The sequence below is a fragment of the Kogia breviceps genome, chromosome 2 (genome assembly GCF_026419965.1).
Source record: "Kogia breviceps isolate mKogBre1 chromosome 2, mKogBre1 haplotype 1, whole genome shotgun sequence".
NCBI classification, from domain to species: domain Eukaryota; kingdom Metazoa; phylum Chordata; class Mammalia; order Artiodactyla; family Physeteridae; genus Kogia; species Kogia breviceps.
The window spans coordinates 51,659,707-51,673,264 of record NC_081311.1 but is presented as its reverse complement, the minus strand read 5'-3'; the positions used below and the strand labels follow the sequence as shown (position 1 = coordinate 51,673,264).

Genomic DNA, 13,558 nt, shown 5'->3' with positions numbered 1-13,558 from the left:
GCTCTTAGTGGGTCATGGGCCACTTACAAGAAGACAGAAGCCCCTCTGTCCCAATCCAGTGCTTTGGGAGATGCTTAGCTTGCATGGCTTAAGTGCTCTATGGGAGACAGGAAATGCGGCCCCAAAGGCTATATCCACCACGCATTCTTCTGACCAAGACTCACACAGGCCCAGAGGCAAAGATGCTTACTTTGCAAAAGAGGCAACTGAGATGACCCCAGTGGTCCCGCCCCAGGGACATAGCTAGTTAATGGTTAATGCAGAACCAGAACCCATCTCTAGTCCCAGTTGGATCTCTTTCTATGACAGCAAATGACTTCCCAACCAGCATTGTTTCCCCATAGCTTGTGAGAACACACACACGAGCAGGTGGGCACACACACAGACATATGTGCACACACATGCACACAGGCGCTAAGCTTGTCAGCACCCGAAAATATGGAAGGGCCTGGCTCCTGACCCGTTCTCAGGCTCAGCTGCAGCTCAAATCCCCCCTTCTACTCCCCATCCCTCCCTTCGTTATGCAACCCTCTTCTAATTTAGCTTTCAGCCATACACCATTTGGATTCCAGGTCCTTAATCCGATGGAGCTGAAATGAATGAGGCAGGACTCCGTGCTGGCTTCACAAAGGCGGCACTGTCTAACTGGTGAATGGGTTCCTTCTGTCCCAGCCAAGATGACGATTTGGAGGGGCCAGGGAAGGCAGCAAAAAGGAGCTCAATGTCTAGCATAATAACCTGCATGTGCCAGCACGTGGAATGACCCTTTATAACAGAGGGGCCTGGGTTGGGGGAGCCAGAGAAGAGCTGGGTCAGCTGGGAGAAAGGCAGAGAGAATGGCAGAGTCCTGGACCCTGCCCACTGGCTTCGGGGAGCTGGAGGTCCTGGCAGTGGGAACGGTGCTGCTGGTGGAAGGTGAGCCAGGCAGGAGCCGGGGTGGAGCAGGAACTCAGCGGGGTCCCAGAACCCAGGCCGCAGCTGCAAAGCTGGCAAGGAGAGGTCCCCAAACCCTACTCCTCTGTGCCCGGACTCATGGGGTCTTCTGATGGCTGCACCTGCAGGATGCAGCACGCAGGCTGGGAAGCCAAGAGAGAGAAGCTGGTCAAGGGTCAGGGAGGGAGGAACTTTGAGAAGGGGACATCTGCCCAGGGCATGACCAAGAACCAGGGCTTTTCATGTCTCTGCAGCCAAGAGAAAGTTGAATCCATTCCCTGGAAGTCCTGCTAAGAATCTCATATAAGATCAGGCCCCTGGTAGGCTCTGGAGGCAGACAGCTCTGCCACTTGCTGTCTGTGTCACTGAAACCAAGACACTTGAGCTCTCTGACCCTTGGTGCCCTGACGTGCCAAGTGGGTAGTGGTAAAGGTTAGATGGGATCAGGGCATAAAGTGCTAGCCTAGAGAGACACCCAGGGTTTTCAGTTCATTCATTCCCTTCCTCTCCAGCCCCACATTACTTGCACCATCTCCATTCCCTTGGCCCTAAGGTCTTCTGCTCCAGGGGTGACCTGGGTCCATGAGGTGCCAGCTTCAATCCAGAGTCCCTAAGATGCTCACTGAGGCCAGAGCTGGGCCGGTAGACCCTGGAGTTGGACCAGCCCAAGACTAGGTTGATGGGGGATGCAGCCCTTGTTCAAAGCAGATCCAGAGAAATAATCAACACATTTTCTCACACAACAAGAACTGATAGTGGAGAGGGAGCCGCAGCCACTAGGCTGGTCCCAGAGACCCCGGATGTGATCGTCTGGTGGCTGAAGCCCCTTTTCCTCTCCACTGGGGACCCTACAATCTAGTATCCCTCTAGGTCCTCAAACATGCCTTGAAAGTTTACAAGTTTATGTTTTTGCACGTGCTGTTTCCTCTTTTTAGAATGCTCCTCCACACCCTGTCCTCCTAGCGAACGCTCACGGTTTGAAGGCAGGATCCTTTCCCATTCCTCTTTAGACGGGAGAAGCCCAGGTTCAGGGAGCATAAGGGGCAGCAAATGAGTGATAAAACCGAAATTCAAGGTCAGGTCTGTCTACCACTGGAGACCACTCCCTTCCAGCTCACCTCACTGCCTGGTGTCCTGGGAAGTTCCCAGTTCTACACTGCCACCCCTTATCCAACGCTCTCCCTGATGTTGTTTCCAGAGCCCTTGGAGAAGGCATTCTGGAATTTGAAAAACCTGATTTCCAGTCCCAGCTCCGCCACTTACTAGCTGCATACTTCGGGCAAGCTGGCCAGCATCTCTGAGCCTCGGCCTCTCTGCTGTAGGTGGGGAGGACAGTTTCTAGGTGAAGACTGACTGGGAGGGTCCACATAAAGTGCTCAACACCCTGCCGGGCACGGGATAAGGGCTCAGTGGCTGTCCACGACTGTGATAGTTCTGGCACACACCGTGCTGCACTTTATCGGACTTCTTCCTTGTCTGTCTTCCCATCAGACTGTGCGTGGGTAGAGGGCAGGGTGTACATCTCGTGGCTTTCGGTACCTGGGGGCCAGCCCACTGTGTAGGGGCTGGGTGAGCTGCACTGAGATGGATGCTGAGGGTTTCGGGGGAGGCTGCTGAGGCCCCATCCACCCCACGGCCCCTCATTCTGAGCCCAGGAGGGCCTCTGCAGCCCCGGTGCCAGTTCTCCCCTTCCTTTCAGCTCTCTCCGGCCTCAGCCTCAATAGCCTGACCATCCTCTGTTTCTGCAAGAACCCGGAACTGCGGACTCCCAGCCACCTGCTGGTGCTGAGCTTGGCGCTGTCTGACAGTGGGATTAGCCTGAATGCCCTCATGGCAGCCACCTCCAGCCTCCTCCGGTACCTGCCCCCTCCCAAGTCCCTGGACTCCGGGGCCTGACCTCTGGGCACTGGGCAGCAAGCCAGAGACATTCTGCCTACCCGTAGAAGACTATAGGGGAGAGGGTGGGCAGACTGAACCAGGTTAAATCCGAATTCCAGACTATCCCTGTAGAACCCCAGCCGATTTCTGGAACGCAGGAGTTGCTCGGACCTGACCATCAGAGCTGGCTGACCGCGGGGACTAAGAGTGTTAGACCTGAACGGTCTCCGAGGGGTCCCAGCTCGCCCAAGAACCGCCAAGAGTCGAGAGTCGTTGCAACACGCAAGAGGTTTATTAGGAGCCGGTGCACCAGGGTTCCTTGGTCCTCACGCCCCCTAAAGGCGGAATCACATACATTTTATAGGTTTCAGTTTTCATTATGCAGAGTGTGGATATATCGAGGGTTTTTCTGATTGGTTTGTTTGTTTCGGACCGGAGTGGGCACTTGGCTCTAGTTCCTTGATTGGTTAGCTGTCGGATGCCTACTTTACATTTTCGTGGTTTTGTGGTGGGGGGTTGAGTCACATGGGCGACCTTTAAACTCATTGGCTTAAGCGTTCTTACCCCCCGCCATACTTGTTTGCTCGCGGTTAGGGCATGTCTCAGACATGTCCTGTTTCCCAGGCCTTTGTCTCGGAACGGTTTCTGCCCAGGGGGACATTCCAGCATCTTATTTATATCCGCCAGCCGGAAAGCCCAACAAAAGTTCGTGGGTATCGATAGGGAAGTAGGGGTGTGAGTATAGTTAAGGCCCTACAAGAGCATGGGCTCTGCAACCAGGCTGCCTACGTTGGAATCCTGACTTCATTATTTCTTTCACTCGGCTTCTTCTGTAAATTGCCTATTATTACCTAACCCATATGGTTGCTGGAAGTATTGACCTATTATTTGTAAGTAACATAAAACAATGCGTGGCACCTAGGAAGCCTTAAATAAGTGTTTGTGAAAGCAAACAGGATTTTGACAAGTGTCTAAGACCTTATGTGCAAACCGGGGTCTTCCAAAGTGGCCTCAGAAGGTGTTTACCGGATTGTTTTCTTAAGCAGACGGAACATTCCTGTGAACGCTAGAGCTGCCCCACCCCCACCCCCGCCTTCCTATGAACACTCAGGGCTGACCAGTCTGTAGGGTCTGAATCAGTGAGGATTCCTTGCCTTGTTCTTCTCCTACCCCTTCCCAGGGCTGGGGGGGGGGGGGGGCGCAACTGAAGCTTCCACCTTGCTTGGCCCACGAGGCTGGGAGTTGGGAGGCCTGGGATCTACCCTCTGTCTTTATCTTCATCTGCTGTGTGACATTGGCTCAGTATCTTTTCCCCTCTGAGCCTCAGGCACAAGCTCTTCTCCCAACCAGGTTGTTCCATTTCCTGTGATGCAGGCATCTGATCACCAGGGAGACCCTTCGGTCCAACAGAGGTGCCGTGAAGGACCCCGAGCCTGGAGAGTTGGCGTCAGGCTCCACCCCTTCACCCCAGCGGCCCGGTCTCTAAGGCCCCAGTTTCCCCATGGGAAAAACAGATACTAAAGCCCTTTTCTAAGGAGCCGAAAGTGCCTTCCAAGCTGCTGCTGAGCAGGTGAGGGAGGAAGACAGGGACGGGGGGAGGGGTCACTGGTGCCCCGTTTCTCCCACAGGCGCTGGCCCTATGGCTCAGAAGGCTGCCAGGCTCACGGCTTCCAGGGCTTTGCAACAGCGTTGGCCAGCATCTGCAGCAGCGCAGCCATCGCCTGGGGGCGCTATCACCACTACTGCACCCGTACGTCTTCGGGTTCCCACAGTGGAGGGACATCCACTTACTGAGGGCGATCAGGGAGGTCTGCTCAGTGTTTCCCAGTTCAGGGAAGTGAGGGTGGGTGTAGGTGCCCATGAGCGTGGGGTGTGGGCACTCAGGGAAGGAGGTTGGGGGAGAGTGCAGGAGAGGTGTTGAGGCACATGCTGGGAAGGCTGCCTGTGCCCTCACTACAGCCTCAGGCAAGTCAGAGGTCCTCTCTGAACTTAGTCTCCTCTGCAGGATGATTTTTATAACCTACCTCACAGTTTTATTTTGAAAATCAAATGAGATCCTGGATACACAAAATGCCCTTGAAGACAGGCACCTTTGGGAGGCAGAGAGGTGGCGTGTGTGTATGTGTGTGTGTGTGTGTGTGTGTGTGTGTGTGTAAAACTGGGCATGTGCCTTCCCACCCCACACTTCCATGGAGCCTCTGTCACAAGAAGGCTTCATGAAAATGAGACTAGCTCTAGATTTTCCAAGCTGTATTGTCAAATTCCATCTTCATAATTATCCATATCAGTGTACCACCTGCTCTGTTATTTTTTTTCTTAAGTGACCCATTTTTAAAAATCTAAATAACTGCTTTAGTCTCATTCTAAAAAATATCTGTGAAATCACAACTTTAATGTCCTTATCATTTTAATACACACTAAAGTAAAAAGCATGTTCACCCATAGACCATTTAGAATAACACTCACCACAGAGATACATAAACATGTATCTGGGGGACCGTGGCTCAGTTACCACTCACAGCAAACCCCCAGTTTGCAGACTGGGAGGCAGAGGCTCAGAGAAGTTGAGTAGCTTGCTCCGAGTCACACAGCTATACGGGCAGGGCTGGGATTGGGCATGTTCTGGATGCCTCCAGAGGGAGTCTCTCCCTTTGTCTCCTGGGCTCTGAATCCTGGAGCTGTGGATTTGCCTGGCACAGAGGCTACTCTGGGGTCCATAGCTAGCATGACCTCAAGACCTGAGCATTTCCCCTTTGGAATCACAGATCTGCCCTGGCCACAGACACACATGGCCCCCTGCCCTCCACAAAGTCACATGCCTCTGTCCAGCCCCCCCCACCCCCCCAAAAAAAGCCTTTGTTCTTATCCTAACTCCTAACTGAGCCCTTCCTACCCCATCTGACCTTGGAGCTCCTCTCCCACCACTTCTACCCCAGCCCTGTCCCCAAAGCTCCCTCAGACCATCATGCATGTGTGCACACACACACGCACTCTCACATGTGCACACATGAATGCACACGTTCTCAGATGGCAACAGGCTCTCGGCCTTAATACAGAGCAGTTAATCCATGTCCCATGGGCCTCTGGATCAAAGCCCTTCCCATGCTGGAGGGCACAGGGGAGCAGCACGAAAACAGGGACCAGGGATGAGGGAAGGGCGGTGTGTTATAATAAAAATTATCTCTTTTATACTTCATAACAATCTTCCGAAGCAGGGAGTATCATTCCCACTTTGTGAAGGAGAAAACTGAGGCTCAGAGAAACTCTTAATTGCCTGAGACACTACGCTATTAAGCATCAGAGCCAGCAGTTAGGGACATTCTGCATGACCATAGAGTCCACTATTTTTCACTCTGCGAAGCTGTCTCCTCCTCTCAACCATCCTCCTCCTGTGTCCCATGCAGGCAGCCGACTGGATTGGAACACGGCCGTCTCCCTGGTTTTCTTTGTGTGGCTGTCTTCTGCCTTCTGGGCAACACTGCCCCTCCTGGGCTGGGGACACTATGATTACGAACCGCTGGGGACATGCTGCACCCTGGACTATTCCAGGGGGGACAGGTGAGGGGAGGGGAGCGGCTTCGAGGCTCCTTTCCATGGGAGTCTTGGCTTTGAGTCTGTAGGACTGCAGGGTTGGCTGAAAATCCAAATGGGGACATGTCAGCATTTGCCAGACAATCTCAACTCCCTAGTCATGATACCCACTAAGGAAAGCCCATTCCAAAGACTGGCCAAGTGATGGGAATGTTATGCAAATTGGGGTACAGAGTTGGGCCCCAGAAGGAGTCCTATCCGGGGAGCTATTGGCCTGTGTTGGTTATAACATTCACTGAGCCCCATGACCCCTTTGCCACCTTCAGTACAGTCGGATGTCCCAGCTCTGACTTACCAACTTCTACAGGGAGCCATATCCTTGGTTCGATAGCGTCAAAGAATGTTAAGGTCTTTGCATTGGAAGGGACCTCCTTGGCATAGAGTTCAGTTCTCTGAATTCCCTGAGCATCTGCTGTGAGCCAAGCCCTGGGCCAAGCCCTGGAGAGGCAAGAATAAATGCGTGATGGAGCCTACCATTGTGGAGCCCACGTCTAGTATGCTGCCAGGTCTACCTGGCTCTGGGGAGTCCGGAGCTCCCTCTAGGGGCTGCCTTGGGGAGGGACCACATGGGCTTCAGCCCCCCTCTTGCTTCCACTAGAGCCACTTTGCATTCATCTGCTTTACATGTTTATTCATGTTTACTCATAAAGCACCTGCATTGATGACCCGCTTCCCTGGTCAAACCCACTGGAGAACGCTGGGTCTTGTCTAATGCCCTTCAGGGAAGTCCCTGCAGGTATTTCCCCAGCTGGTGTCCAGTCCTTCTGGCAGCCCTCCTTCCCACCCCTCCTTAGTGGATAGCACCCAGGTGACATGGTCTCCCCTTCATGGAATGGCAACCTACCTCCCTGTGACTCCCACCTGCTTCTGGGCAGCCCTCCTGCCTCCCCATGACCACTACCTGGGACCCCAGGCTCTTCTCTGGTCCCTTCAATGATTTCTTCAGTGATACAATGTCCAGTCTCATCCACAGGGTCCTTCCAAATCCCTATGCCAGGAACCCTCGTTGGATGATCCTTCCTCCTGGTCCACTGACATCTCCGTTTGGTAAACACGTTTCCCAAACTAAAGTGTCCCGTTCTCTATGCTTGGGGCACATCCAGAGAGCAGGGCTGAGCACATGAACCGCCCATCAGCAAGTTAAAGGAGGACCATCGCTCATTCCAGCTCACTGGCTCTTAAAGGCAGGTTCCAGGAGGACCTAGTAGCTCTCTGGTTCCAAGGGGAGTTCAGCTGGGACCTGGGAGCGCCCACACTCTGAAAACGCATCTAATGGGAGCAGTTCCCTGCACCTGCCTGTCTAGAGCAAAGTCTGGTGGGCTTTCTAGGGTAGCTGATCGTCTCTGAGAGGCAATCCTGACTCCTCCATCCCCTCTGTCTGCAGAAACTTCACCAGCTTCCTCTTCACCATGGCCTTTTTCAACTTTCTCCTGCCTCTCTTCATCACAGTCACATCGTATCGGCTCATGGAGCAGAAACTCGGGAAGACTGGCCGTCCTCCAGTAAGGATCGACACCTAGGGCAGGAGAAATCTCTCTGGCCCTCTCAGGGACACCAGGGAACATGAATGATGTGACAACAATCAGGGGTTCTCTGTGTTTTCAACGATCAGGAAAGAAATCCAGCTTTCGTACATTGAGCATGGGGTGTTAGGGCAGAAACACACCTTCCCCATTGCTGGGGATCACCAAGACCCAGGGGGAAGGATCAGAACTGCTCAGACTTACACAGACCCCATAACTCTGAGAGCCAGGGTGCCCTACCTGACACCATCCTTGCTGTCACACTTGCTTCTTCCCAAGAGTGTGAGGGTTGGCATGAAATTACATGCATTTTAAATGCTACTTTTAAATTGCTTCAAGATGTTTCATTTAATCACAGGCACAGGCTGTTACCCACAACATAAAACCACACCTGAAAGCACATTTGTCCAAGAAAAACAATGCTTCAAAATAAGCCCTCCTGGTCATTTCTCAATTTCTGCATTAATATTCTCTTGCCACGATTTTTCTTTAACTTTATCAACTGAACAGTCTCTAGCAGATGAGTCATAAGAAGTACCAAAAATTCAAAAACAAAAACATAGCAAACCAAAAAATCCAGGTACTAATGTTACTTTATGTGCATTATGTCATTTCATTTTTGCACCCACTCCCCGAGGAAGGAAGGTTTTACTGTCCCTATGTCACAGATTAGAAATTTGAGGCTGAAAGGGGTTATTAGCTAAACAACTAAAAAGCCATGCAATTAGTAATAGCAGAGTTGGATTAAACCCAGGTCTGGGACTCTACCACTCAAGTGGGCAATCGTAGTGCATAAAAAAAACACTCTCTGTGTTGAGAAACTTCCTCTGCCACATTTTTTTTTTTCTGTGAATTGGAAAAGCACTGTACAAATCGATTTTAGCTGTAGACCCAGGTTCCCCTGGCCACAGAAGGAGGGCGAGGGCTGTGCCGTGGCTTTCCCGCTCATCACCGCCTCCACGGTTGTCCTCCGCGCTCTGCCCTCCCCTAACCCTGCCTGGGTGCTCAAAGTCGCCACACTTTATTGGAGGTTCAATCGGCCAGGAGACAAGGCTGCCACACGGATTTTTCCGGGTTGACTTTAAACCATCCGTTTCAGTAACATCAGCAGAGGTCGCCACGCGTTGTCCCAGGGACCACGGCTGCGAGCTTAAGTCACCTTCTTTGTTAAAAGGCGACATGCTCAATAAGAAAATAGGCACTGATTTTTAGCGTCAGAATTTTAACCTCTGGGTGTTATGTGGGGAGCTGGAATTTAGCAAGTCACCCTGAAATTAGAGCGCAAGTCATGCGCCCTCCTGTGGCCACAGGTGGTACCACATCGCCTGCTGCTTGATTCTATCTCACAGGGAGGAAAGCGGCGCCTTTGAACCCAGGACTGGTTGACCTGCAAGTTGGCTGCAGCTACTACTGATGGCCAGCTGGTTCTGGGGCTGCGTTGTGAGGGCAGCTCAGCCTGGTGACCCTTTCGCACACATTCGTACTCACAGAGCCGCCCCCCCCCCCCCCCCCCCCCCCCCCCGGTTTCTCAGAACACAGACCAGGAAGGAAGCTCATTATCCACGCCAGTCCCCGCCTCCAGGCAAGTCAGGCGTTATCAGGCCACTTTATAGACAAGGCAGCTGAGGTCAAGTAAGCTTGAACGAGAGGCCTAGGGTCAGGCATCTTAAACAGAAGAGAGATTCATCTGGTGCCAGGTTCCTCCACAGGCTCAGCATCTTCCCACAGCCCTGCCGAGTGCCGACCTGGTTCCTGGACCTCACGGGGCTGCCGACCGCCTGGAGCAAGTCGATGCCTCCCTCCTTTACCCATGTCTCCCCAGGTGAACACCGTTCTGCCAGCCAGGACGCTGCTGCTCGGCTGGGGCCCCTACGCTCTCCTGTATCTATACGCAGCCGTTGCGGATGTGACCTCCATCTCCCCCAAGCTGCAAATGGTACAGACACCGCCAGTACCCAAAGCTCTCCCCATCTTTGTGCCTCTGTTTCACCCCATCTCTCTTTCTGGCTTTATGGCCCCCAAGATAAGCTCTCTCCTTCTCTTTTCCTTTGAACACTCATAACTCACTGGGTATTAGCTTGTCCCCTCGTCACTCAGGGCCGCTGCTCGACATGGCCTAGGCCTCATGTGAGATGACAGGGACAGCCAGCCAGATGGTGACACGTACAATCTGGGACCAGGGGCTGAGATTGGTGCCCAGAGGACTGTGATTCCATGCATCGTCCACCAATGTATGTCATAGTCAGAGAAGGCTTAGAGGTTGCAGAATCAAGCTAAGGACAGATGCCTGGCGGCTGGGGGGATGTCAGGGTGAGCATGGGGGACTGCAGTCACCAGTTGGGACCAGAGAGAGAAGCAGAGGCTCTGAAACTTCTCTTCTGGACTTTTCTGTCACAACAGGTGCCCGCTCTCATTGCCAAGGCTGTGCCCACGGTCAACGCCATCAACTATGCTCTGGGCAGTGAGAGGGTGCACAGGGGAATCTGGCAGTGCCTCTCGCCGCAGAAAAGAGAGCGGGACCGAGAGCAGTGAGCCTCTCCAGGGCGCTGCTCAGACCCAGGCCCACCCTGGCCACCCTGGACTGAGTCCCTCGCAGGAGGCTGCCCGGGAGTCCCATCCAGCAGCCTCAGGAGCCAAGATCCAGACACTCACCGACCATCCCCGATGGCCCTGTTGAGCCTGGCCCGACACAGGGGATTCAGAGAGAAACCAAGCTGCGTGGAAGGAGCCGGGACTTTGGAGCCAGACAGACCTGAGTGTTGGTCATAGCTGTCCGCACGGAGGCTGAGAGACCTTGGGAAAGTCATGCTCTCTGAACTCAGCTTCCTGACCCCTAACATAGGGATGTTAATATGCACCTCAGGTCTGTCGTGAGACTTGAACATGATAGTGTGTACTCACCATGCACGTAGAAGCTGCTGCTCATTAGAACAGCTGTTAGGACTCAGAAACTTGCATAAAAAGGGGTGAAAGCCCCAGGTTTGTTTGTGGGAGCTCAACCCAGGCTGCCAGTGTTCAAATACCACTTATTAAATCGTGATCTTTGCAGGTGACTTACTCTTTCTGGGCATTTGTTTCCCAACCTGTGAGGTGTGACGACAGTAATGGTGACTTGACTGTATAGAAAGGCCCAGAATGTTACCAGGCACATGAGAATGGCTCACTGAGAGTAGCCACCAGCACCCGCCAGTCAAGACAGCTAGCTGTACGTTGCTTAGTTGCCGACATTTACACAATCAGGACAATTTATTTAGAACTCCAGACGTCTGAAGATGAGGCCCCATCAGCCCCAGAGGAGGCTCCATGGTGACAGTTTGAGGCGTGGGGTGGCTCTGCCCTTTGCCCAGGGCACATGCTCTCCCATCAGTTACAGCTCCTGCGTTCCCTGCGGAGCCCGCGGGCATCTGAGTTTGAGACACTAACGCTGGGGTCCCCATCCCTGGATGCCCCTCTGCTTCTCCCACAGAGCCAACGCTTCAGGGACAAGGCACAGCAGGTGCATAGGCCTGGGTGGGATCCGTGGCCCTAAAGGGAAATGGAGATGGGTGGAGGGTGGGTGAGGGCTCTTCAGAAGGTCTGATGATGGAGGGACAGCTGCCCCAGGCACAGCAGAGGCAGGAAGTCTGAAAGCCAATCCCGTGGAGCTGAGGGGAGGAGGGGCCACGTGGGGGGTGGGTGCGGGTGGCCAGGAGAACAGCATCTGGGGTCCCTGCAGACCAGGACCTGCCTCGTGGTTTTGCAGATGCAGAAAATCAGGCCACAGAAACATATAACTCCCAAGAAGTCTGCACAAAGCAGAGGCCGTTTCAGTCATTTTGCGAAACCATGTGGGGAGGGGAGGGGAACGCAGCCTTCACACAGCACTGTTTCCTAGACCGTGCCCTTGTGCCAGGCACTGTGGAGGCCGAGATGTCACTCAGCCTCACTCCAGCGTCCACGCAGGGTCCTTGTCTTTGGCCCTGGAGTGGGGATGGGGTGGGGAAAGCTGGAACCTGAGCCGGGCTCACACACAGATGGAGTGGGTCACCAGGAAAGCGATGGATGCTGAGGCCCAGAGATGCTGACTCTGCCTCCACAGCCCGTGGACCTTTAAATGGTCTTTATTGAGGACCCGCCCTTTACATCCCCATTAGAAACACTAAATCCTTAAGGAGGGATGAGGAAACACATTGAGAAGAGGGGAGATGACCCCAGACTCCAAGAGAGAAGGGCTGGAAGGTTAGACGAGGCTGAAGACACCCAACAAGAGTGGCCCATGTCCCCAAACAGATCAAGCCCCCACTGGTGCTCAGAGAGGAAGGGAGGAAGGCAGGTTGGCCGGATATGGCCAAGGACAGCATTAGCTCGAGCCCTGTATCCCCAAGTCTGTCTGGAGAGGGGAAGGTGGGCTTGGGGCATCTCCACCCTGGGCTGAGTCGGCAGGAGATGGGCGGGGCTGACAGCACCCGGTGGGGAAAGACCAGAGCCCCACCTGAAGCTGTTTGTTCAGAAGCCCCAAGTCCACCCACCCACACCCCTGCAACTCACTCAGGGAATGGGTTTAGGGAGACTCATCAAGGTACCACTTCTGCAGAACCGTTGGATTGTATAAAGCCCAATTTAAAAGGCACAAAATTTGCTTCCTAAGAGTGCCTACATTCTAAGATCCATTGATTTCAGAGTTTATTTAAGCTCTTATTAAAAGAAATATAAGTACAGTAGAATAATATCCCCCAACCCCCCACCACCATCTTCTTGCTGGGAAAGATGACTGCCTATCGACAAATGGACTTGAATTAAGGTTACAAATAAAGTAGCAAGTTGTCTCTGAGGTAAAGGAAATGTACAATCCCTGGTCTCCTCCCCAAGATCCCCACTGGGACAATTTCCCTGGGAAGAGGAGGGACCGTGTGCCTGATTGATTAGAAAAAAAGGAAACATAAATTAAATATGGCCTAAACTACGTCTATATTTTCTATTAAAAGTAAAAGAATTTTACAAATTTTCTACATTCAATAGCAAGGTAGTAGACCTAATTTATTTATATCTTTCCCCTTGCCATGAAATTGAAAGGATTTCTGCTGTTTTCCCTGTTAGAGACACTAGTAATTCAATTTGTTCAAATACAAGCTCATTCTCCCTCCAACAAAACTGTCTCCTGGATTATTTTTCCCAGCTCAGTAATATCATTACTATTTGTCCTGTCATATAAGCTAAATGAAGAGAGAAGAAAGGCGGGAAAAGCAACAGCGTGCTAGGCAGAAGTCCTTACCTGCAAGATAAGGATGACGCAGTGCCTAGTTTCTACCACAGGGTGGCAGTGCTAACTCAATGATAAATTAATTCAACGTGAGTCGCCAGTCCCGGAGGACTGTCTTTTGAAGAGCCTGGAGGTTCCTCACAAGGCTACTGGGGTGAATTATAGATTCCTGCAGGATCCCGGACAAGCTTTCTTTTCTGCTCTTGCTACAGAAGCCTGATGTCTAGTTGTTTCCCATTCCAAATAATGATGTGATTCCACATCTCTCCTTGAAGGGCACAGAATTGCATGCCCGCTGTCCAGAGGACTCCTAGAGGGCCCTAGACAGCTCCCCTTTTCTCTGCCTACAGAACAGTCATTGAAAGTTCAGCCAGATGTAAACCTCCAAAGTCTT

At 52.6% G+C, this 13,558-nt stretch overlaps 1 protein-coding gene across 3 annotated transcripts; it reads left to right on the top strand.

Moving 5' to 3' along the window:
- Positions 1-836: 836 nt before the first annotated feature.
- RGR (retinal G protein coupled receptor) lies at positions 837-10,457 on the top strand. 3 transcript variants are annotated; one of them, XM_067027465.1, is made up of 7 exons: positions 837-915; positions 2,633-2,786; positions 4,425-4,561; positions 6,216-6,369; positions 7,787-7,904; positions 9,748-9,861; positions 10,326-10,457. In XM_067027465.1, exons 1-7 carry the CDS (start codon positions 837-839, stop codon positions 10,455-10,457), a joined length of 888 nt encoding a protein of 295 aa, XP_066883566.1. The 3 variants fall into 3 exon arrangements, with proteins under 3 accessions (XP_066883566.1, XP_058907849.1, XP_066883568.1); XM_059051866.2 differs by having other exon boundaries at positions 2,633-2,789; positions 4,440-4,561; XM_067027467.1 differs by lacking the exon at positions 9,748-9,861 and having other exon boundaries at positions 2,633-2,789; positions 4,440-4,561.
- The last annotated feature ends 3,101 nt before the right edge of the window (positions 10,458-13,558 follow it).